At 27.3% G+C, this 27,764-nt stretch overlaps 2 protein-coding genes across 5 annotated transcripts; both read left to right on the forward strand.

Annotated features, from left to right (window-relative positions):
- Positions 1-547: 547 nt before the first annotated feature.
- Positions 548-11,183, forward strand: eIF5 (eukaryotic translation initiation factor 5). Of its 4 annotated transcripts, none has more exons than XM_015514205.2 (11): positions 548-566; positions 7,633-7,747; positions 7,824-8,090; positions 8,159-8,262; positions 8,348-8,528; positions 8,590-8,750; positions 9,033-9,179; positions 9,764-9,907; positions 9,995-10,132; positions 10,214-10,399; positions 10,572-11,183. In XM_015514205.2, the coding sequence occupies exons 3-11, from the start codon at positions 7,934-7,936 to the stop codon at positions 10,686-10,688; spliced, it is 1,335 nt and encodes a 444-aa protein (XP_015369691.1). In that variant the 5' UTR covers positions 548-566; positions 7,633-7,747; positions 7,824-7,933; the 3' UTR covers positions 10,689-11,183. The 4 variants fall into 4 exon arrangements, with proteins under 4 accessions (XP_015369691.1, XP_015369692.1, XP_089083015.1 ...); XM_015514206.2 differs by having other exon boundaries at positions 550-566; positions 7,840-8,090; XM_089226889.1 differs by lacking the exon at positions 548-566 and adding an exon at positions 7,038-7,202 and having other exon boundaries at positions 7,840-8,090.
- A 2,991-nt stretch (positions 11,184-14,174) lies between these two features.
- Positions 14,175-17,276, forward strand: LOC107165806 (cytoplasmic 60S subunit biogenesis factor ZNF622). Its single transcript, XM_015514204.2, has 5 exons — positions 14,175-14,310; positions 15,216-15,916; positions 15,988-16,171; positions 16,304-16,420; positions 17,046-17,276. Exons 2-5 carry the CDS (start codon positions 15,220-15,222, stop codon positions 17,155-17,157), a joined length of 1,110 nt encoding a protein of 369 aa, XP_015369690.2. The 5' UTR covers positions 14,175-14,310; positions 15,216-15,219; the 3' UTR covers positions 17,158-17,276.
- The last annotated feature ends 10,488 nt before the right edge of the window (positions 17,277-27,764 follow it).

The following is a 27,764-nucleotide window of genomic DNA, read 5'->3' on the forward strand; positions in this document are numbered from 1 at the left end:
ATTGCGATTCGCATCGATCAGACGCAGTCCCGTCGTCGTCGCTAGCATTTGTCATTCCCGTTTCGCCGTCTGTCCCGACTCTTTTGAATTTCAAATATCGCAACATTGCGCCGTCTCGCAACAGCATCAATAAAGCCGACGACACGGTTCCCGCGACAAGAACGCGACGTGTCTGGAGACTTGTCAAAGATACCGATGTGAGTTTACCAAAACCTATTTGATTATTTTAATCGCCCGTATTAGTCATTGCTAATCGTGACGATAACTTTGTGTGCAAGTATGCTCTTCGATCCCGACGATTAATCGATACCTGATTAATCGATCGATCTGTCCGCAGGAGTCGAAGCGTGCTACTACCCATCTATAAAAATAATATTTCGTATTTTTAAGTGTGAAGCGCCTGTGTTTTTCCACGGGTTTTCCGTCTTGTAATACGTGTACGATTTTTTTTTTTGTGTTCCAGCTTTGGCCAAGTCGTCGGAAGCGAACGATATTCGCTAATCATTTCATCGTCAGTCCCGCGTCCCAGAAGGGCGACACCATTTATATGAAGTTTTTCGACACGGGTAAGCAGACGATGCGACACACACGTGTTGTTACACATTAATATTAGTGATTAATTAATTACCCATTACCCCTCAAGTTCTGATGTATTACATGTCTCTTCAATTTTTCCGATTATTTACAACGTGTCACTAGAATTTCGCCCATAATAACCTTGAAATCCCGTGTGACCAACGTGTTCTATAAATACGGACTATAGAGGTCAAATTTACGGATTTATTGCTCAGCGGCCATATGTTTCAATGTTTCACGCGTCCTCCCCTAAATTCGACTGGAGCTTTTTCCTATCTCGCTATAAGTATCGTATTTGCCAATATTTCCTTTCTCCACCAGAAGATTCCCTGTCGCAAATTTTAATAATACAAATGTATGAGGTTAACTTTCAACTAATTTGAATGCGGTTCGTCTTAAGCTCTTTCCTATTGGATGTAGGTACCTAATACCTATTAATTATTATATTATGTCCATTTTGACATAGTCCCACGGAAATCATACTGGTGGGTATTCACTAATATGTATTAAATTCGGGATTAAATTTAAAATTGTATAGCCAATCAGTTTTACATTTAATCTTTTATTAACTGTTAGTAGGTATAAGGCAGGTAGATTAAGTAGTATTCTATTCTAAGTTCCATTGTGGGGCTTTTTTTCATATAGTAATTTAAAATAACTTTAATATCTATTTTATGAAACTATACAATATTTTCTTTAAATAGACACTATTTAGTATTTAATTGCACTATCCACTCCATAATTATAAAGTTTTATATTTGTAGATTATAATAATAAACAATACCTATACCTACCTAGCTTTTATCAATTATTTCCCCACTTCTTACTTGTATACCTATTTTATTATTTAAGAATTTTTCATTAATTACCGAACAAACAGAGTACAACATAAGTATATTTTTGGAATCTTGTACAATATCATAATCATAGATAATTACCATGTTATTTATAAAATATTTCAGTCTAGTAACTATCTACTTACTTAATCTACATCAAACAATGTATTAAGTATATTATTATTATTTTAAAATAGGTAATTAGGAAATATTTTTGTATTTGTTCATCCATGTGTTATCTATCATTAAGTCATGTTGAGGTGTGATTTGAAGTGTTGTAACTATAATTTTTTCTATGGATTAATTATAGGTAGGTACAGTTGCAATTTTAGCCATTAGGTTTATTAGGTCATAGGTTATATTATAACTAATTTTATAGCTTATAAAAAACACTAAGTTGATAGTGTGAATAAATAATTATCATTATTTTCATAGTAAGAACTATCTAGACACAAAAAAAATTATTTTTTGATATTACCTAACTAAGAAATGTGCTTACTACTTTGTTAGTGTTTTGAAAATATTAATATAAAACATACTATTACCTAAAACAACAAGAGTTTGATCATTTGTATACTGTACAAACTAACTTCAAAAGGATTTTTAATGGTTATTATTACTTAAGAGTAAAAAATTAAAAATTAAAAGTTTAACCATTTAAATGGTACTTATCAGTTATCGCAACTACCTAATCTTAATAACTGTTAGGTAATAAATGAATAATTCGGTTAGATTTAGTGGCCTAGGAAAATTAGTGGAAATTGGCAAAAGTCTGTATAAAAGATGTAAAAAAAAATGTCTAGTTTTACCACAACAGTGGATGTTTGAGAGCATTTGTCAGGAAATGACAATGATTTTTGTTGATGTTAAAGATGGTACTGCGTCTACACTTGTACAAGCAATAAAATACATACAACATAAATCAAGGTACCTACAACTATTTATTCTAATAATAATGTCTGTGTGGTTATAAAACTGATGAACTACAGAATGCTGGATATAACCTTTTAACCGTGAATCATAATTACAAATTTATCAAACTAACTGGTGCTCACGCATTGAATATTGAAAAGTTGTGGGGATCCTCTATATGCCACAACAAAAAAAAATTAAGGTACCTACGGCTCATGTCAACATCTAGACAGTTATTTATTTGGTTGAATTCATGTGAAATCAAATAATCAAAAGCACGACAATCCATTTATGCGCATTTTTAACTACATGGCTGAATATTCTCTTCCACGAGATAATTAATAATTTTCAATTGTATTCCTAGATTTAATATTTTTTAATTCATTTATTTTAAATTACGCTACATAAAGAAAGGTAGTCGCGAGATAACCGATAAGTACCATTTAAATCTAATAATTAAAATTAAATTGAATTGAATTTGTGTTGATAATATTTATTATTCCAGTTTTAAGCGCTTTTTACAATTCAAATATATTTTTTGTGATAGGTGCTATTAACTTCATTTTTAACTATCGTAAGATACAACATTTATTTTACCTATTCACTTAATCAAATTTGAGTAAGAAGTGTAACAAAATATTTAAGTGTTCAATTTTGTTTGATTGCTAGGTATAATGTGGTAGTTTTTAGAGAATTTAATTAACCAATGAATAATATAATAAGTTATAAAACTAAAAATTTGTATTTTTGGTTGTATAGGTAATATAATAAACATCAATTATGATTTTTATTTTATCAATTGGGTATTCATATAGCCATACCATATCTACTAATATTTAAATTAATAATTTTATGTTTTTAAAAGTTGATAGAATAGATAGGCAAATCTTATTAGTTATGAATTAATGAAATTTCATGAACCATCTATTTGATCACAAAAATATTATTTAATTATAAAACCAGCTGTATCCCAATATTCTGACTAAATGTAAGTAACTATGGTTTTATTTTTTATTTCAACCTCATATGAATGCATGAATATTTTTGGCCGAGTACTTTTTGTTATTCATATATTTCAATAAATGTGTTAACAAAGTTTAATATTCGTATCCGAGGTTTAAAATTAGATAATAACCTATTAACTTATTTTAAAAATAATTACTCAAACGTTTCTCATTGGTAGATCATGCTATATAAATAAGTGATATGAATTTATGATTTTAAAATAATTCAATTAGCAAAATTTAACATTATGTTTTAAGATGTATTGATATAATTTATAATTATTTAATTCCTGTGTTATACCTGAATAAATTATACAGCTCTAATAGTTATGCAACTATTTGATTCTTAAGCAAAATGACCTTATCCCAACAATTATTGTTGAGTCGAGTCAATATTTGATAATTGTACTGTCTATAATTATGAATATTTTCCCTACATTTTAATTTTACTTTACAACTTTAAAAACTAACATTATTTTACTCAAAGTTATTTTTTAATTTTAAAATGTATTATCAGTTTAATATGTTACAATATACTTTAATATGAATTAATTTTTTAAATGAAACATATTTGTAGATGCTATAGATTAGGTATTAGTACATAATATTATATATTTTTAAGTTTCTAGCCGAGTAGGTCCATGCTTAATTTCAAACATATGGAAATATTATTAATTAACTCATAGATAATAAAGATATGGATAAGACATAACGGTCTTATAAGTGGGAATTAAGGGGTACAATTGAGGCCAAATAAGTATACCTATATCGAGTATCGACTATCAATATAAAAGCATTGATAAAAGAGCCTCAATTGCCTCTCCTCCGGGAACGCGGCCTCAAATATGTTTAATATAGGCGTAGCCTATCCATATCTTTATTATCTATGAATTAACTTCAATGAATACCTAACCTAACCTAATAAAGTAATAAATAATGTTAACTTGATCGTCATGAATCATGATTATAATTTATATTGAGAGGTCTGCCATAATAAAAAAGAAATATAGTCTGTACTCATATCTTCATATATTAATCTGTAAATAATGATTTTGTTTCTTTATTCATTGCTCATAAACTTGTTTACTTAACATTAGTTGATATTAAGTTAAAGTGTGTGTTCATGATAATATCATCACTTGTAAATGTGAACAAACATTAAACATACCAATTGAGTTCAATTCATTATTTATGATAGATTTAACTGTTATTTTATTTAAAATGTTTGGTTAAGCTGATATTATATGTATATATATATATATTTGCATTCACATCTTCTAATATTGCAATGCAGAGGTTTTTAAACCATTTATTTGAGGGCTGTTTAAAAATTAAAAAGTATACCAAAACATAAATATAATCACAATTTTACAATTTTAATTTTATAGAAATGCAATGAACATATATATTATTGTAAGTTCTTAACAATTATCGTGTTATTTAGAAATATGTTAAAAATAATTTATTATTAATGTGTGTAAAAGTCCCTAAGTATGAAAAAAGTCTTGTAGTCTTGTATTAATATTGCATGTAGCACTCAGTGTCTGCCTAGTACTTGAAGGGCCCCGGATGCATTTCTTCAGAAGGGCCCCCAAACATGTTATTAAATAATAATGATAAAAAATGCTTATAAGTAGTGAAATATTATATTTTTAGTAATATCGGGGCCGCTCAACACAAATACGGCCGGGGGGCCCCGGATGCATTTGTGGCTTAGCGGCCATGGCCAGGCCGACACTGGTAGCACTATAATAATCTATATAGTTTCAAATAAATAAAATAATGTATTATAGATGGTTCAATTTGGAATTATATACTACTTTAATAGCCGTAGATTGGATTCTAGATTCCTGATGTAAAATGTGAAACATTATCTTACATTAATTTTTATGATATATATTATATAACTACTTACATTTTTTGTTCAAAAATTTACTCATTATTTAATGAACATGTAGATTTTTATATTCGCTGTGTTTAAATAACAATTTTTAATATGTTCTTTAAATAAAATAGAAAACAATGTATTAAAAAATTTAAATAACACTTGTACTAGGTGCCCATATACACTAAGTAGGTATGGGAATATGAAATAAACTCTAGTAATACTCAACAATTAATAATTTTTGTTTCAAGAAATAATGAATAATAGTTTCAAAAATAAATAATTTAACTTTCTTGGATTCTTTAAAAATGTAGTATCAAGGATTTTTTGTTTGAATAATATGGTAATTATGTGTATATATATATACCTAATTACTTCTGTATCTATAACAATTTATCGAATGCTATAAGTCTTGCAGTGTTTAGTAAACCCTTGGAAGCTGAACTTGTTCATTATTTATCTTTAGGACTAAAATTTATATGCAATAAAAATTGTAAAATATGCAAAAACAATTGTTTTTTATTTCTATTTAACATTTTAAACATATAATTCTGAAATTAGGTTATTTATTTATTATAAGTAGTGAAGTAGTCATTATTGCATTGGAAATAGCTGTAATAATAATAATAATTTGCTTTCAAATTTTAAACACGAATGAAGAATGACCGGCAATTGAAACAAAAAATACTTATAGGTATATTGAATAAAATTTGTCATACTAATGAAAAACATAAATAATGTTTATTTGTGGCTCGGCGTGGCGCTTAGGCTGTTACCAATCGCGGAATAAGTAACGGCCGTCGGCCACAGCTACTAGCTCCCGCCTCCCTGATGGGTGACCACCCGGGTCCATAGTAGTTAAAAACCTTGCCAGACATGACACTTACGTGTTTGCTACCTACCGTAACAACCGTACCAAAACCTAACCCTATTACACCAACAGTTTATGGCCTTAGTCGTCAGACTTAAGATCAATAAAAAAATAATAATGTTTAAGTAATTCTATGGATCGTCAGACCAACATAAGAATAGCTAGATAATAAATTTACTACAATTCGTCAAATACCCAATAATTATAAACTTTAATTAGACTAATGCCATTAAAAATTCATAGGATTTTCATCGAATTACGTACATAACTATATACAAAATGTTCGAAATTTGCAAAAACAAAAATTGCTTTATTTAATCGAGAATAATCCAAAACCTGACAATGTTAGGACACGAGGAAAAGTCATGCAATTGCGTAAAAGTACTACCACTTTTAATCGTCATTATTTCACCATATATCTTGTATTGCTTCAAATAAATCGTTTTAGGTATTATTCATATCATTCGATTTCCCCCGAACTCGCTAACTGAATTTTAAAATACAACTCGTTGCTAACACACCCAAATGCTTTGCAGTTACATCGAACCAGTGACATTTTCCCCAAATCAGCAATTATCGCGACGTCATGTAAATTTCGTCAGTTATTTGATCCCGTAAATACGAATTCAACGGCATAAAGAATCCTAAATGTTCTCAAATTCTGACGAACATGGTGCATATGATTATCGTTTAAAAGAAAATCTGTACCGAGACATGAGAGTAAGTAGTATTGGGTATAGCGTGTAATGTAGTATGCATTAAACAGAAGTCAGTACACACGCTGGTAATTTATTGACCTGGACAAAACGACGTTCGGCGGCGTGTTTGGGCATGCCCACGAACCGCGAGTTGTCACTGGTCTCGCGCCTCCTCCAGACCACCAGTAGGTATATTGATTTTACGCCGCTTGCACAGTGCACACTCTCCAGTTAGTCTCTCGTCGTCTAACCTCACCGTGGCTCGCCTTTTTCGTCAGTAAATTATATAAAAAAATCGTTTAAAAATTTTTAAACTGTCGCAAATCAAAATAGATTTCAGACGTCTGAAACTGATTCACTATTTAAACATTATATTACCGAAAACCTCTCGTAAACATATGGTGGTGCTATCTCGTATAGGTGAGTATGTGTATGTGCCCTAAGGTAGTACTTATGGTTAAATGTCGATTTTTAACGTTATAGTTTTGATATTTTGATATTATGAAATGTCAATATCTTCAGTATATGATGTAGTAAATTCTAAGTTTAATATATTTTATCAATTTAGTATCTGTAATAGTGTAATGGTTTATAAAAAAGTTGAAATTGGATGAATGAACAAAAATTGGACGAATATACACACTAATCTCTACCTATTTTACTATTAACTGTTTTTTTTTCCTTCTAGAAAAATTATGATGGCTATAAAGTGTATGTTGTTAAAAAATAGATTGTGAACAATATTTGTTTAATCAATAATAACTATTTTTTTGTGTAAACACATGGTTACAATATTATTTTTTAGATATTTGATTTTTCATTTATTAATGAAGGAATGATTTTTTTCCAGTATCGCCATCATTATCCAGAGCAAGATCTGGGAGTTGTAAAAAGCTCATAGAGCCATTTATTGGCCCTGCTACAAGGTGCATGAGTTCTTTAAAATATCAAGGTTTTAGTTTTCGGTAAATATTATAATAAAGCCATTTAAAAAAGAAAATTGAAACAACATTTTACTTTTTAAATGTCTTATTTTTATAGAAATTTGTTGGAACAGGACATCAAAATACTGCAGCAACCGACACAGAAAATCGCAACCATTCAGGGAAACGTGACGGGTTATACTTAATAGGAACAACACAGCTGCAACCATGGGTAGCTTAAATGTTAATCGGAATGTCAGTGATGCATTCTATCGATATAAAATGCCTAGACTTATGGCTAAAGTCGAAGGCAAGGGTAATGGCATCAAAACCGTAATTGTCAATATGGCTGAAGTAGCTAAGGCTATTGGAAGACCAGCTACATGTAATTTAAAACCAAAACTATTAGTTTATTTACATTATTGAATATATTTTTTATTATTATTTGATCAGATCCAACTAAGTTCTTTGGCTGTGAACTGGGTGCTCAAACTCAATTTGATTTTAAACATGATAGATTCATTGTAAATGGAGCTCATGATGCTGGCAAACTACAAGTAAGTGTACAACTTATTTACTTAATCCATATTCAAATATTATTTGATCATTAGTTTTTTGTGGTAATTTAATTATTATTTTAAGGATCTTTTGGATGGTTTTATTCGCAAGTATGTGTTATGCCCAGAGTGTGATAATCCAGAAACTGAATTGATGATCAGTACTAGAAAGGGAACAATACATCAGGGTTGTAAGGCTTGTGGTTATTATGGTTCTTTGGAATCCAACCATAAACTCAATGCATACATATTGAAAAATCCGCCAAGTATGAGTTTTCAATTTATACATTTGTGTAACCATTATTATATTAACCTTTTAAATTATAGATTTAAATCCAGCAGCCCAAGGGTCATCTTTAACTGAAGGAAAACGTAACAAACGTTCTAAGAAAAATGGCGGTGAAAACGGTGAAGGAGGCAGGTCTAGTTCTCCAGAAGATAACAATTCAGAATTGATAGTTGAAGCTCCAGAAAAATTAGCTGAAGACGTAAGCTATTAATTTTTTTTTAATTATTACATATAAACATTCACGTGTACATCATATGTCTTCTCTGGCCACCCAAAGCCCTATTAATAATTTAAATCATGATGTGTTTATAAATACAAAAATGCAAGAAAACCAAAACCAGTTGTTTCTAGTTTATAAACATTAACTGATTGGTTGATGAGATATTATTATTGATTGACGCCATTTAAATAATTTTTGATATCATTTCCAAATATAAACAACATGACATTGAACTTGTTTTTGTGTTTTTTATAAATTTAGGACGGTAATGATAATTGGGCTGTTGATGTATCTGAAGCAGCAGTTAGAGCTCGTATGCAAGATTTAACTGACGGAGCTAAAGGATTAACCATCGATGAAGATACTGATAAGACTGAAAAAGAAAGAATGGATATATTTTACAACAAGGTAACAATTTGATAGTTAAATACATAAATAAATGATATACATTTATCTGTAGCTAATACTATTAACAATTTAACTGATAATTTTGTTAGTATCTTTTAATGATCATAAGTTTTTTGTAAAAGATATTATATACAATAAAATAGTTATTAAATTAATAAAGTACCCATCATTTTGCACTAACAATCTGTATCTATATCAATAACAATCAAATGTATAATGCGATTTTTAGTAGAAAATATTTTATTTTTTTAAATCATTCAACATTTTACTTTAGAGATTAATTAAAGAACACTTTTATACACCTTATTTGTTTGACTGATTTTGCATTTGTGTCTGGGGTAATAAAGATCCCAGTAAGAAAGTTATGCATAGCCAGTAACAAATAATCATTCTTAACAAGGCCACAACCATTTTTCTCTTATTATCAATCGCCTGCAATTTATAATATTTCTTTATTTCTGTTTTATTTAATGCTTAAAAAAAAAAAATCAAGCAGCACTAATTGAGCTTAAAAATTAAGTGTATAGTGTTTTTGCGTGTATTATACCTACTACAATATTATAAATACTATATATGTTTTATAGGTTCAGAAAGCACGTGATTCAGGTTTAATTTCAGATTCAGTTACAATCAAAGAAATTGTGGCTGAAGCTGAACGTTTAGAAGTAAAGAGCAAAGCTACATTAGTATTGGCTGAACTATTGTTTGATGATAAAATCCATTTGCAGGTACATTTTCTAATACTATTATGTGTTCTTGATAGCAATCACTGATTTGTATGTACATATTAATATGGTTCTTGTTTTTGGTTGTAGTTGAAAAAACATCGTGTCTTGTTCTTACGCTTTTGTCATGAGGATCAAAAGGCTCAAAGATATCTATTGGGAGGGATAGAACAAGTTATTGGTCTCCATAAAAGTAGTTTGTTGCCAAAAGTTTCTGCTATATTAAAGGTATTTCTTTTTTACTATCAAATATTGCTATTATTTTTTTATTAATCAGTTATTATTTATTTATTTATTTATAATGTTTAGTTATTCTACGATGCTGACATTTTGGAGGAGTCTATATTATTAGACTGGGCTAGTAAGATAAGCAAGAAATATGTCTCTAAAGAACTTAGTCAGGAAATACATAACTATGCTAATCAGTTCATTACATGGTTACGTGAAGCTGAAGAAGAAGAGGAGAGTGGAGACGATAGTGATGATGAAGTAGAGGTAATACATTTATTATTTAATTTTAATATAAGTTTAGGTATGTTTTGTATAATTTTATTTTTTATAATTTTGTTTATTTGTTTCATTGATATTGTTAATGAATTAAAAATTTTTAGTCTTTCTATATAATCAAAATGGTTATTTATCATTTATTGAAATTACTTATTTCCAGATTGAATATAATGACCGTGTGCACACTAGCACATTAAAAGCAAAACCTGTACCACAAGTTGCTGTCAAATCCAATGCTGATGATAACGAAGATGATGTTGATATAGATGCCATCTAAAAATATATCTTGATGGACAGAACGTGCAAAATTTAATTTTCCAAATAAAATTAGTCACCAATATTCTATATTTAATGTATGCTGTAACCGACTAATTAATTATCAAATTTTCATTTATTGGATTTGAATTTAAAATACAATATATAAACATTAAGTAACATTTAAAATACTTCTTGTATCCTTTGTTTTATTATTTTTATTTATTTATAATTGCTAGGTGTGTGCAAATATATTCTACTAAGTGGCTATTTACTATTATTATACAGGTGCATATGCCATAAGCCAATAATTTATTCAATTACAGTAGCCATTTTTTTAAAGATTTCCAGTAATTTAAAAAACTAATCGCGTAACTTTTTATGTTAATTTTTACTCCCTAGCCACAGAAATTATATTGTAACACTCATCACCACAACATATTTGTACAACATGAATTTATGTTTTAAATACTTTTACATATTATTTTGATTCAATACAAATGATACTTCAGCAAAATTTTGTTATTTTTATTTGGTTATCATCATTTTACAATTTGCAGGAACTAATATTTAACTATTAAACATATTTTAAAATGACATTACTGCATTTAATTGATAGAATAATAATGCTATGTCTAGTCCTAGTTCATCAGTCATAGACATTAATATTACTAAATGAACTTGAAAATATAGGTATGTAATAAAACACTAATACTTAAATATGAATTACAGTACTATCCTATCATTTTAAAATATGAAATATATTCAGTAACAGTTATTCAGAAGTTCACTTAAACTTTTTGTTGTAGTATTATTGGCCAGATAATGACAGCTATAGACTGAGATGATCTGGCAATGGTTCAATGACTAATCATTATTATCAAACAAAAGTATAAGAGGATGTGCTTCCGTCTTACAAGTGTGTAACTTTGTTAACTTTACACTCAGCAGATCACGTTTAGCTATTAGTATTTTAAGATGTGCAAAAAATTTTATTTTTAAAATACTTATAACTCGCTTCAAAATTTAAATATAGAAAAAACTCCAGTAGGTCGTCGAAATAATTATCATAACTTTAAATTTTTTAAGAGATCAATTCATTCTAATTTTTGAACTAACTGAGTTAAACGTGATCTACTGAGCATACAATTTTCTATGTTACGCACTTGTAAGACAGAAGCAACACATGTAGGTGTCACTTCCTCGTAACAGTATAATATACTGCAATTAGTGTACCACTATTTTATTTTTAAACATTATATTTTCCAGATGTGTATAATATGTAATATGTATGCACTTAATTTGTCCAACATATCACAGTTATAATTTTTCAAAATATGTTCTCATTTGTTCAAACCAACTTAATTACGTTAAAAATAACATAATATGTTCTTATTGTCTCTTATGTGCTTAAATATGCAAAATACAATTTTTAGTGTAACCTATTTATATTTTGAGACATCTATAAATTACAAATATTACAAAACTAGAAGTTCTCAACCATTCCTGAGTATTCCAGTGTTTGTAATCGGTCGCTGCAGATCCTCTGAAAAATTAAACATTATTTTTGCATTTACCTTTGTTTGGTCATTCCTACAATAGTTTTTAAAAACATTTTATATAAAAATAATCAAATCTGGTATTTTAATGAAGAATAACAATTTTAGTTACTTGTCTTGTAACTTAAAAATATTATTTATAAACCTAGTTAAAACTTATTAAGTATATTTTAATAAAATAAACTCATAAACGCAATATTTCAGAAATTAATTCAACCTTATATAAGTAGTTAGTACTATATTACTATTTACAAATGAGAAATAAGTCACTTTAATAATAAATAATATAGATTATTGTATACAACTAAAATTTGTATGGTGTTTGATAAAATAATAAACTTCCATTAATCAGGTTTTAATATTTTGCTGTAATTCTAAAATAAATAATGCTTGGCATTTGAAATGTTCACCATCACATACTTATAATACAAACTATTTTGACTCTTTTTGAGCTATTTATTGCCATGAGACATTATACAAATACATTTCAGTTAGAAATTTATAAATGTTTTTTTTTTTCATATCTGACATTAGAAATTTTAAAAGAAGAATTTCACACAAATTTATCTATCTTTGAAAAAATATAAAAATGGCGGAGGTATACACTGTTTATTATAGTCATATTTATTTATTTTTTCAATTTTCTATTTTGATTATAAAATCTGTAAAATTTACAATAAAAATGAGTTACATTAAAAAGAAAGTAACCCAGCGGTTATACCCACATTATTTTTGATTTCTTAATTTTTTTTTTTTTTTTTTGTTAAATTACACCTACGTCTTACATAAATATATGTGTACATATTATTATAATTTATTTTGACTTTGATAAAAGGTTAACACCATCTTTTAACCGTCTTTGGGCGCTTCCGAGTATTGAGTATTTGTGGGTTAGGGTGTTTTTCTAATCGTGAACGTTAACGTTTATACATTGTTGAGACGATTTAGACTTGTAGATCTGTGTGAAACACATAATCGATTTTTTTTTTATTTAATTTCTGAATTTGACTGTTTATACAAAGATTATTTATTTGAGAACATAACGTTACAGATCAGAATAGTTTTTCGTGTACAACTGTACAATGATTTGTCATTGGATTCGAATAGCCAATAGGTATAACACATCTCTTACAAATTTATAAATTACAAATCTTAATGACACACTCAACTAGTGTATGGCAAAGTGGTACCCACTTATACAGTTATTCAACATTTTTTTTTTTTTAATTCTGCTTTCTGCATGGCCCCTTGCCCCCCTTCCCCCGGATCCTCGCCTGTAACCAATAGCCTACCTTTTTTTCATTAATTGTGAAAAAGTATTTATAATCAACGATAAAGCTACTCCAGACCCTAATCAAAAATTAAAAATAATTTATTCATCACGTATTGAAAGTAGATAGTGTGTTCAGTCATCAGTATAAAAAACACTTAAAACAAAATTCCATATTCTAATCAAGTGGTAATCATCATAAAAGGTATTTTAAATATTACTTTAAAAATGCATTTAGCATTAGACGAAATATAATATTTCAGATTATTTCAAATACCCCCAAACACCATTGCACAGTCGGGGATAACCCCGCTCTCGAGTCTCGAATTTATTTTTAAGTACGTCACTCGTCACTGGCTCTACTGTTCACGATTATTACTGCTGGGAGAGGGGGTTGTGGGTTGAAAATTGAAATGCGACTAAAAAAAAGGGTTTAAGATTGTATTATTTTTCGACAATTTTTGTTCAGTTATTTGTAATTTAAAATTAATATTGGTTTAAGGACTAGCATCTGATATATTTGAAAATACTGTGTAGTTCGCGGGTTTCTTCCATCCTCTCGGTAGTCGGTACTGTTCTATGGTGCGGCAGCTGTTGTATTCCAGGCTGTTCGGAAATGAGATGTCAGCGTTCTCTCCTTTTCAAAACTGGTGTTACTGTATACATATTTTTTCAGATCAAGTTCTGATATTCTTATCTATTCTTTTTGACTGTCTTGTTTGGTCTTATTTAGTGATAGCATTAGTCCTCACTCATTTTATACAATTAATTTCTCGTCGTGTCGGCTGTTGAACGTCTGTTGGTTAATTACTGAGGTAAGTGATTCATGTCCCTTGATCGTGGTTAGACTCCTGGTTGGTGACGTCTGTGTCAAACAAAAATTGTGAATAATTATTAGAATCATATTATTTTTTCAACGTTTCCTGTAAAATGGATGGTGTTTAATATAGATAGAATCGAAAAAGCTCGAAATCCAAATAAATATTTTAATCGAAGATAAGAGTAGTAAATATTTCTTAGTTCTTGTACATTTTTGTGTCAAAATCTTGATGTACCATAGGTATACTATAAAGGCTGACTGACCAGTAGAACTTATTATTAGTACTCTTTTAAATTCACAATTGCATTTTGTAAACTCTTAAGGCTCTTTTTAATTGAAATAATATGATCTATATTCCATTTAAGAATATTTAAAAAATAGATATATACCTAATTTACTTTTTCTAGTTTGATTTGATTAAACTCATGCTCGTGTCTAAATATTGTTTTTACAATGCTATTGATTTTATTTATCATTGGTACAGTATTATAATAAAGCATTTGATGTATAAAATATTTCACCAAAAAGTCAAACATTCCAATTTTTTAATTATAAAGTCAATGAATTTAAGGTTATTAATACTAATGCGTAGAGTGCCGTGGCTGAACTATATTAGGTCTTGTTTTCAAGTGTTTATAGCAAAATTTTAGTTTTTTCCCAGGAAATAGCTTATTGTCAACAATGGTTCTATGATAGTAATATTTATCATAATTATACATAAAAAAGCTGTATTCCATAAAGCTTTCACACTAAAATTGTTACTTTATGAATGAAAATATTTTTTAAATGTTAGTAGGTACTTTGAAACCTATATTAAGCAACATATTTTTTCAATTTCTTATACCTTATATAATATTTTAAGTTTAAATTAATTAAGTATGATGGTTAATTTTTTTTTAGAAAAATGAGTTCCCCGTATCAAGGGGCATTGACATGTGTTACATGTCAAATTGTGTTTGAAACTGGTGATGCACATCGCATTCACTATAAAACAGACTGGCATCGTTATAATTTGAAAAGAAAAATCATTAATCTTCTTCCTGTTGACCGGCCAACATTTGAATCCAGAATACTAAGTCAACAGATCAAGGAAAATGAAGAAAATGCTAAGAGTTCGATTTATTGCACTATTTGCAAGAAATCCTATAATTCACAAAAGTCCTTTGATAGCCACACGTCTTCTAAACAGCATAAAACTTTGGCTTTGCAATCAGATAACGAACATAAAGATATTGGTGTACCAGCTGCCAAGAAAATAGTTAAACCAGCTGAGAATAAACCTGTTGAAGAGAGCGATGATGAGTATGAGGATGTAGATGATGACGAAGAATGGGGTGAAGTAGTCAGCGAAAACAATCCCATAGTCAACAATATATGTTTATTCTGTCCTCAGAGCAGTGAAAACTTGTTGCAAAATATTAAACACATGTCTGACGTTCACTCATTTTTCATACCAGATATTGAGTATCTGGTCGATATGAAAGGATTATTGATATATTTAGGAGAAAAGGTATGTCAAGGATTTATGTGTTTATGGTGTAACGATTCTGGAAAAAATTTCCATTCGATAGAGTCTGCACAAGCACACATGATTGATAAAGGTATTTTTGTAATGAAATAAGGTCTTACGCAGCTCATGTCAAAAATATAAATTTATTTAAAATAACTCTAGGTCACACTAAAATGATTCATGAAGGTGAAGCATTACTTGAATACTCAGACTTTTACGACTATTCATCTAGTTATCCAGCTGATACAGCTGTAGATGATTATCGCATTGTTGAAGATGTTACCTCTCAATTAATTCTTCCTTCTGGAGCTAGGATTGGAAAACGATCACTAATGCGATACTACAGGTACAGATAAAGCAATAAAATAAATGTTTCCAAGTTGACTAAGATATATTTCAATATATTGTTATAGTCTTTTTTACAGAATAGTGATAAAATGAAGTGTAATTTAATAATTGTCAATTATTTATCTTTTAGACAAAATTTGAATCCAAATCATGATTGGGAAGCCATGAAGGAAACAAAACTGAACAAAGTAATCAATCATTACAGACATATTGGATGGACAGGCACTTTCCCTGCTGCTGCTGCTAGGTAAGAATCTAATTCAATTAAAATGCAGCTAGTAATGTAAAAGAAATTTTAACTGAAGTCATCATACAAAATTATATTTAATAATATGTTATATTAGGTACATAAATACCTATTATTATTACTTCTTTCTAATATTTAAACCTGGATTGCTTGATTAAACTAGGATTTGTATTTGTTAACCTACCTACTTTGATTTGATTTGCCAATCAAAGCAATTTTTAATATTTATTTTTCAACTGAAATATCAATAATTATAAAAGCAATATTTTTATTAGAACAGTTTTTTATAATAAATATTGCTTTGATTTAAATAAAGTTAACTTTTTATGGGCCTACTTGTATGTCTATATTAAAGGGCACTTTTTAGGTAAATTCATTACCACCGACTCTGACATTTGTTAATTAATGTTTAACCTAACCAAACTGTGAAGTAGCAAAATATTTTCAACTATTTAGTATATTATGATGACATATAAATTACACGGTTCGTATAGAACTCAGCGGTGTAGTAGAAGAATGCCACAATTTACACCATAATTTGACTTCCTATTTCTCACTAATTAATACCTAACAAGTAGTTTCTGTTTGTTTCATTAATTTACTTAAATTTAATTATTTTTTTCAGGAAAGCAAGAGATTTAAAAGTTATGAAACATGTTCAAACAAAAATGTACATGCAATTAGGAGTTAAAGCCAATAAGTTCCAAAAGCATTTCCGCCAGCAAGTCAATTTTTAGATTTGATTTTATATTTTTTTAAATACTTAATACAAATTGGTTTTTATGAATTGCATTAAATATTATTTTTTAGGCTAACTTTAAAATAAACTATTGAATAATCATGATTATTCATTAAATGTTATTTAATTATTTATTCCTTTCCAAATCAAATGTTTTAGTCGACATATTTAAAAGTAAACTTTCAGTATTTGATTTTCAAAATAAAACATTCTATGATAACTGTATGAAATTCGTGTAACATAGATTTAGCATAGATTACTTACTAAAAAAATATAATATTTAATTTATATGACTAAAATAAGAAGGTATTCGTTGTATCTTTCATTTATTTTTAGATTTGTGTGTAATTAAAATGTATGGTTAGGTTATATTATCAGCACACACTGAGTGATAGTGATTGAGGGCAGCTATTACAAATAGTATACTATTATAATCTTAGTGTTAGTCCACATATATACAAAATGATCTATTTCTATATTAATTTTACATTAAATTGAAATTTGAAATTAATACTATTTAAAAAAAAAAGAACAAGTAACTGTAATTTAAATATGCAAAAACAAGAACCTGGAGAAATATTTAAATATACAAAAGTCCATATTTTTAGTATTTTTGTTGTTACAATAAATTATGAATGAAAATATAAATTGTTTTACTCACAGTAGCTATTTTTCTCAATAAATAACCCCAGATACTTAACATATAACCTCTGTATAATTATAATTTATATTTAGTATTTACTTTATCATGCAGTGAATAATTATTGTCTTGCGATGCTCAAACTTATTGACTTACATCATTATTCAATATGATATTGTATATATCAACAACATGCGCAATGTGATATGTCGTTTAACAAGGATGGTGTGTAAACTAATGCAACACTGACATCCTGCATTGAGTACTTTCAAGTAATTTAGTTTATGGATAATACTATAATAATAAAATAAATTAAGAATTGATTCTCTGTTTAAATGCAATGTTTACACTAAAAAAAAGAAATTTAGTAATACGTAATTTTAAATGTTTAAAATATATGTACAATAAGGTGTGTTAAAAAGGTTAAATCAATTAATAAGTATTATAGTAAATTAAAGAGAAAAGTGTTTTTTTATTTGTCATCGCATTTAATACCTCAGATATTGACTACGGTTTCAACAGGCAAGGATCAGAGAGGTAATATCATTTAATTTATAATATAATAGTTAATGAGTAATTGATTTAAAGACATATAACAACCCACAGTTATTTTAGAGTCGCTTATATCATTACAGTATTAAGGAAGGAACTAAGTGTAAAAACACCATTAGGTGGGGAAAACAATATATACTTATAAAATCATTTAAACGTCAAAATCCTACTGTGCAATAATTAAATTGAACTTTATGTACTTATTTTGCCTATACAATTCGCCGGGAAACACTTTTGCCAAAAAGTTTATAAAAATTAAACTATTAATGACCTATACAGAGTGTAACAGGTCTATTTAACTAATGTTGGTGGTATAAATTAAATAACGATAAAATATATGTATTTATTATTGATTAGCTACATTTTAATGATAACAAAACACGGATTAGCAAGAAATAAATTTGAATTTTAACGAACTTTGAAAATTGTTTAAAAATCAATAACGTAACCAAATTAAAAGTGATAAACGCCAAAACTGTTTTTAAATACTTATTTATAAAATAGCTATCATGAATTATGAGCAAAAAATTTAATACAGTATTTAAATTACTTAATTTTAGTTGTAAAAATAAATATAAAATAAAATATAACATATAAAAATTATAGTGTAGAACTCGAGAAACCATTACAAAAAAATAAAAACTTAAAAATTGTATAGCATTAGTCAAATAGACCTGTTACACCCTGTATTTTACTTTCATATCTAAAAGTCAAATGGTTTATTATTTTTAAAATTTATTAAACTTTCTGAATAAAATATTAGTCCAATAAACGTAATAAAAATTTAAAATTCAAAAACCATAAATTTATTTTAAACTATTTCATATGAGAACTTTTTGATAGCTAGAAATTATTAAAACCTTAAATAATTTTAGATTCTGAACGAAGTGATGAATGTATTGATTTTACAATGATGTGTGTGTTTTTTTTTTGTGTCTGTGTACAGCATAATTAGTCGAAATAATGCTTCGATTTCAAACTTTGGGGGTGGTTTCCGATGTAAAATTGAAGATCCTTGGTGCATTATAGAGGTCAAAAGTAAACATTTTCCAACAGTTAGATATTTTTATATGGTTGTTATTCAAAAACTAATCACTGTAAATACTTGAAATTTTCACCAAATGTTTATATTAGTGATATCTATATACAGTTTAATTTTCAAACATTTTTAACTTTTTTTGAGTTATTTATAGACCACTGAAATTTTCGATTTTTTTGAGAATTTTTTTTTGAAGTGTCAGTAAAAAATGTTGGATGACCAAAAAAACTTGAAAATTTAATACACAGTTCCTTATGAGATATTCTTATTGTAGCTAAAAAAAATTAAAAATCGTAAGTAACAATGTTTTTTAATAAGCGTTTACAGTTCAAAATTTTACGAAAGCTGTTGAAAACGCGAAAATTTGCAAGTAATTTTGAAGTTGAAAAATCATAAAATTTTTTGCGTTTATAACTAATGTTTGAAAATACAACCCTAAGTTTTCTATAAGTTTTCCTTCAAGTAGCTATAGAGAAAACTCGAAACATCATTATAGGAAAAATTTTAAGTGCGTTTGAATTTTAAATTTTTACGAAATAGCGTAACGATAACGATTTATCCTCAAATGATTTTAAATATTTGTTATTATTCAAAAAGTATAAGTCGTAGATACTTGAAAATTTTATCAGTTATTTAGATTGGCGTTTTATTTACATGATTTAATTTTCAAAATATTTTGACTATTTTTGAGATATTTATAGACGACTGAAATTTTCAATTTGTCTGAAAAATTTTTTTTGAAGTGTCGATAAAAATTTTTTGCCCAATCAAAATACTTGAAAATTTAATACAAAGTTCCTCGTAAGTTATTCTTATAGTGATTAAAAAATTATAAGAATACATAGGCACAATTTTTTTTAATTAGTATTTGAAGTTCAAATATTGACTTAATACGTAAAAATTACGGCAATTTTCAAATTATCTTAGATCGAAATTTATAAAAGTTTTTCTTTTTAATTCTAATATTTGAGAATTTAATACAAGGCTCATAATATATTTTTACAATAGTAGTTGAAAAATAAAATAAATGTATAGCCACAATTTTGTTTTTACATGTATTCAAATTTTAATTTTGACAACATACGTAAAAATCACAAAAATTCGTAAATTATTTTATCCTAGAAATTAATAAAAAAATTTCCTTTTGTACCTAAAATTTGAAAATTTAATACAAGGCTCCTAAAATATTTTTACAATAGCATTTGAAAAATAAAAGAAATGCATAGTCACATTTTTTTTTTTACAAGCATTTAAATTTAAATTTTGACAACATACGTAAAAATCACGAAAATTCGCAAATTATTATAAGCTAGAAATTCATAAAAAATTTTCTTTTTAAATCTAAGATTTGAAAGTTTAATACAAGATTCCTTTAAAATTTGTCAATCTTTATCACAAAAAAATGTCCACCGGAAATTCAAATTAAATTTTTATTAGCGAAATCGCGTAATGATAACGATTTATCCTCAAACCAGGTATTCGTAAAGGTATTATGAATTATGATAACTACATGATAACTACACTAATTGATTAACCATGCCTTATGCAAAATGCGTCTTAATTGAAAAATAAAATATTTGTTTCAAAATAGAATATATGACAATATTTAAATATAATATATCCTAGACTGACAAATCATCTCCGTTCAGAATCGTTTTTCGTATACAATGATATACCTATCATTGCATTCAAATTTAATCCCATCCATTACAGTAACCTACTGTACAGCAGAGCGACATCCACGACTTACCCGCTTTTTTATAATATGTAAGTGCATAATCTTGAGATCGTTTACAACAGTTAAAAACCGAAATCGATATCGAAATTGGAAATGTTCTTGAAAAGAAATCAATATTGGTATATAACTAAAACTAAAATAGGAAAAAATATACACCGATATATATATATTCACTATCAGAATTAGCTCTGTTGAAAAATTATTGGTTTTTTATTTAATACATTTTTGTAATATGATGTAGGGTACAATGTGCCTGGGACATATAGATGTGAGGCAGATGGCGGTCTATAAAAAATTTTCTACGCTAGTATGTTCAACTGTTCAAGAACACTTACTTACGTCGCTATCGCTGATATTATTTAAAATTGTGATTAGTAAATAGTATAGTATACACATTATAATACGCATAATATAAAGTGACGAAAAGTTTCAACTGTTTCAAGTCCTTACAAAAAATATTTTTGAATTTCTAACACTTAAGCTGTGTATCAATTTGATTATATATAATATGTTACGGTAAAACTATACGAATGCCGGAGAAACTATAGGAACAATTTTTTTATACTCATTTCTAATAATTTAAACCTGATGAAATTGGATTGGTATTTAACATGTTTGGTATGGACGATGCCGTCATTTCTATAAAATGTATTTAATTTGTATAAAAATTTGTGTTTAATATATTTTATATTATTATATTTTGGTCAGGCTTCTGCGTTAAGTTTTAATATTTTTTCTTTTTACTATCTAGTAAAAATTATGTACCTATTGTTAATGTTAAATAATATTATTGTAGACTTATTAAAAATAGAAAAATTGAAATACCAATTTCACATAAATATACAGTAATATTTGCTGAACAACGATGATGAAAAAAAAGTTTAAACATAACTATGACGTTTGGCTGAAATAAAACTAGTTAATAGAAAACAAATGTTGGAATTATTAGGCTTAATCAGGAGTCACCCACAGGAATGTGTTAGTGCCATTTTGCAAGTTTAAACTTAAATAAGTATACCAAAACATTGTAGTTATAAATTTATATATTTTTTTTTATCTCTATATACATTTTAATGCTATAAAAACAACTTAAGTAAGAGAAGGCCAAGACTTAAGCCAATAATGCTCCAATGTTTACTTGTGTTGATGATATTGTTATTCTCACCATACTTTAGAGTTTCTTTACTTCTTTAGTATACTTACCTGTTACCTATGCATTTATTGATAGTTATTATTGCTATAATTTTATATTTACCTACGTCGTGAAACGTAAATTAAAAGGAATGTGGTTTACAATTTATAATTTTTTTTAAGTATAAAAATATCTATATTTTAGGAAAAAAAATCAAAAAATCTATAACTTCAAATAAAATAGTAATAGCATTAATCGATCATAAGATTCCATAGTGTACCTATCATAAACGTTGTATTATATTCTATTATAATTCAAGTAATAGTGAAATGCGGTGATTAATTATCATCATTATAGCTGTTGATACAAACATTAGGTCACCTGCTACTATTATGTTTTGAGTAACACAAGTAGTGTTATTACTGTGGCATTGTGGCTTAATAGAATTTTTCAAGTTCCTATGATAAATAATTTTTCGAATTACGACAAAACAACAAAAATTGTTGGTGTGAAAGATTGTTCGGGTTGGGAGTGAGAAAACATCCAATATTTCAATGTTGACTCATAGTCAAAATTTAAACTTTAAACGTTCATAAAGTACACACATACTATTATACCAATATACATTTATGTTGCTTTTCGCTTATCCTTATTCTATAATTACATATGAGGACTCTAGCACTATATTTTTAGGTTTCAGGTGTTAAAATTTAAAAAAAATATATGAATTTCTAATTACAAACATAAGTTTAAATATTATTTTCGTTAACAAATTTCTAAATTTCTTAAAAATGTGAACTTTAAACAATTATTAATAGAAAATTGTGACTGAATACCTACACTACTCTCAGTACTTTTTAATCAACCACAGAACATCTTCCAAAAAAAATTGTATAAATAAGGTTAAAATAATAAAAAAAAATAAAAAATGAATAATATCATGCATAATTCGAAATAGGCGGAATTAAAAATAGTTTAAAAACTATCAAATGTATAGTACACAAAAATATCCAAGACATTTTGAAAATTGTGCCTGTACACAAGATGCTAATTTTAATATTTAATAATAATTATTTATTATTATAATCATAGGTCTCCACAGTAACGAATTTTCTGAACTCTTAAGTAGAAGCTAGATCCCATTTTCTGCCGGATGTAACCCTCAAAGTTGAAGATTGGAACTAAGTTTTATAATTGATTCTTATGAAATTACGTCACTCGCTCACTCATTAAAATTTAAAACCAGTTTTATTACCAACTAGCTGAAGCTGTAAGAAATATATATGTATAATGATCATGAATTCTTGTGATGTTTTTATACTTGTTGATGGGTAGGTGGAAAAAAAGCCCAGAAATATAAATATACATGTGAACACTTGTATACCGTTTTACCATTTTATCCTTATAATTTTTTAAGTTTTTTACTTTTATGAATGATAACATAGTTTTAATTTCATTATAGGTATATTTAATATCATATTACACTATACCCGACAAAATATTTATATTATAATATTATTGTTATTATATGACTATATTATGTACCTACTATTTTTGTATTTGAGTAGGTATCCGTAATCCGTATATAAAATTGCTGATATTTGTTATACTTTTTTTCCGCGATTCTGTTGATGTACCTACTAAAACTAAATACCGTCAGAATACAAAGAATAATCGTAACCTTGTTACTTCCATTGATAATATTATAATATTATTAAGAATAATAACTGTACAAGTAAGGATTATTGATTAATTAAAATGATCGAAAATTGTCGAAGTTTAGTGCGGTTGTTATTGTGAGACTGATTTCTTCGTCATTCAATTAATAGGTTTTGTGGATCTGTAAAGGTTTTATTCATATTTATTTGGATTGGAATGCAACTTTTGGAAATCGTTCGTGCATATCCTTAATTTTTTTTATTTACGTGTTATTATAAAATGACGTATTTATGTATTTACATTATGTAAGCGCGCCGTCGAATAATTATTTTTTGTCCAACCGTCGTCGCTTCGTTCTCTTCTCTACGCCGCGGCCGCGATCGACATTCCGCTGTATAAAAACGTGTTTACGTCACACTAACTCGCGGTCGGTCGCACCTATAATACCACCCCACCGCCCACACAACAACAACTAACAAGTAGGTGACGACTATAATATAGTGACGGCTATATAGCATATTATAAAGACAACGTTCTATACGCTCATGAATTCATGATATTACAGCGGTAATGCGGTATGTGTGCCGACAACAAGCGTAGGTATAGGTATATACGATATTTACATAACCGCATAATATTATCGCATAATTTTGTCGTTACAAGTTAATATATGAATCGAGTTTAATAATAAACTCACTGGCGCGTTACATAATAATTTCGCATGCAATAAGCACGTGTATAATATAATATAATGAGCGGCCTCCCGAAACGGAACGTTTTCCGGACCGATTCATATATTATTATATTGTATAATGATTTACTGCAGCTGCAGCAAGTACCGAGACTTGAATGTAATATTATAATATTATTTTATCAATTATTAACATTATAATATGATATTAAATATAGATACTACATGTCTTATAGTATAGCTATCAAATGAATGGACAAATGGTGTGGTTTGATTTATTACTTACTATTATATTATGTATATTGTACACCTATGTATCAAGATTAATGAATGATGGCCATAGCCTGTATGTCCGCATGTAACATAATTTATATTTATAAAAAGCCTTCAGCTTTTGTAATTTTTGTTCAAATAAAATCCATCTGCGAGAAACCACTTCTGCGAATTAGGTCACATTCTAATCGTTCTAAATGAAATTCTTAATTAGTTCAATGAACAACCCCTTTCTATTAAAATATTATAATAAGGGTAACTGATAACAGCTTTTTTTTTATAAAAGTTAATACGCATTTAACAACAAAGATGTAATAATTAATAAATAATAATGTTTATTTATAAATCTATATAATAAATACCAACAAATACTAACAAATACCATACTTATTATTATTATGGAGGATTTCCACACGGGTGGGTCCCTGCCCACAGGTGGACACCCTCCTGATAGGTATATTTCACATGTGTTATTTTAAGCTACCTACTAAATTTACCTGGCAGGTATTGTATAAAATAATATTACAGATTGTAATACATATATATTATATATATTACTTAAACATATAAATAAATTATAATTACTTATATTAATATTAAAATATTATGTTTTAGTTCATTGATATTCTGATTTATTACCTTCAAAATAGATCATATAAATAGGTGTAATAATAATATAGTATATACTTTATGTTTTAATAGTATACATTTATACATAAAAAAATCAAAACTACAATTACACTTTCAATATATTTAAATAATTTTAAGCAATTTATAAAGTTTTGATATTAGGCATTGAAGTATTTTAGTTATTTATTATTTTTTCACAATGTATTCATGATTATTTATTTCTATATTATTCATTACTGTATTTAAATATTGAAAATCACTGACATTTTCATCCATGTTTTGTGTTTTGATATGGGAATGTTACGTGTGATTTTAAATTAGCTATTTATCAAACATTGTATAACTAATAACTACTTGATACTCAATAACTAATCAATTATCATTAAAAAAAATATTACATAAGTCATAAAAAACATTTGAGAAACATAATAATTATGAAGAGGCTTAAGTCTGGAGATCCCATTAGTTCCGACTATGTCTTACGAATTCTTACACAAAAATTTAAATTATAGGTATATAATATATATTGTATTACTTGTAAAGTTTCACAAAAAAATCATTCAAATTCAATGCTTAAGCATATATAATAGTTTTTATACTATGTTGTTACTTATTAGTAGGTAATATTAAATTTGTTACTTTATTTAAAGTGTGTTATTTTACTTTATACATATTATCTAATTATAATATTTGATAATGTAAGAGTGGCAAGAGTGCGTCAGTACATCGCAATAATAATTAAAACTTAAAAATACTACAAATATTAAAATACATACCTACCCTTATTTTCCATAACACCATGCGGTAATCACTAATCACTAATACCGATTCGCTATTAAAATAATTTATAATAATTTAAGTTATAACACGAATCCATAGTTTAATGTGTGGCAACGAGAAAATACAAAATTGACATTGTTTCGCAAAAATAAATTACCTAATTTATTATAGGTTTATGGTGAGTACCTAGGTCCTAGATAGTGTTTGAAAATTTCGTGAAATTTAAATTTGTGGAACATTTTATAAAATATTAAAAAATTTGTAAAATATTTCAGTACTTATTATAATAATTTTATTTTTTTAAATAGATTTTATTTTTACGTAGGTGTTATATAATTGTCATAACTTATCTTCATAATTGTATAATACTAGGAACTAGCACAACAATCACTAATTACCCATTAGTGATGGTTTTCTTTAGTTAGGTTATTGATAAATAATCATCTTATTCATCTTTAATATTTGTATTAGAAAAAATTACAATGTTTCACATTTTTGTGAAATATTTCATCACATAGTGAAATAATTCATACTTCAATACCTAGGTATCCTAATGTTTTTATTTTCACCTAGGTTGTTTCAAATTAATTCAAATTAATGTTGATTAGTAATTGCAGTATGTCTAAGGAATTAAGAATTATATATCAAACACTTTGTAAGTCCTTGTATGCTCATATGTCATAAGACCACAACCCACGTCCCATGTATACCTGCTGGCCAAATATCTATATCTAATATCTATATAAATTAGGTATTGTTTAATTGAAAATGAAGCATTGTCTAGTCACAGTATATTATATAATTATGAGCATGATATAAATATAATTTGTAGTATGTAGATATATATAGGTGTGTCATTTTATGGGCGAAAAATATGTAAAATATTGAAGGAGGCTCATTAAAAAAAATTTTATTCATAGGTTATGGCATGAATAATAATAAAAAAGTTCCATACACACAAGTTTGTAATCTGTATATCTACTTAATTTTTTTTTTTTTTTGTTTGAAAATATTTACAATCTGTATACAATTAATAGGTATAATAAGTAAATTTTAGAAAAATGTTTAAATGTTTACAGGGCTTGTTGGCGTGAAAGAAGAGGGCATCCAATAATGACACTATAGCTACTACTGTTTGCAATGTTACTTAGTTTATTTAATGACATAAAATCGGTAAATTTTAAATATAATTTTTGGATGAATTTAAGTTAAATAAGAAATAAAAGTATGTATATATACTTTCCAATTTCCTTTATTTTGATTATTGTGCAATTATTTGGAATGATGCTAATTTATTTAGGTATAAAGTATTTATAAGCATAGGCGTGCGCAGACATTTGGTTCCGGGGGTGCATAGTATAAATTAGGGCCCAAAATAATTTTGAAAGCCATTATAGGTACAGCAAAATTTATATATATATATATAAAATGCACTAAAAATAATTTATTTTTATTTTATACATTGTAATAA

This window comes from Diuraphis noxia, unplaced genomic scaffold (assembly GCF_037042655.1).
Source record: "Diuraphis noxia isolate RWA-SAM2 unplaced genomic scaffold, SU_Dnox_SAM2 contig0004, whole genome shotgun sequence".
Taxonomy (NCBI): domain Eukaryota; kingdom Metazoa; phylum Arthropoda; class Insecta; order Hemiptera; family Aphididae; genus Diuraphis; species Diuraphis noxia.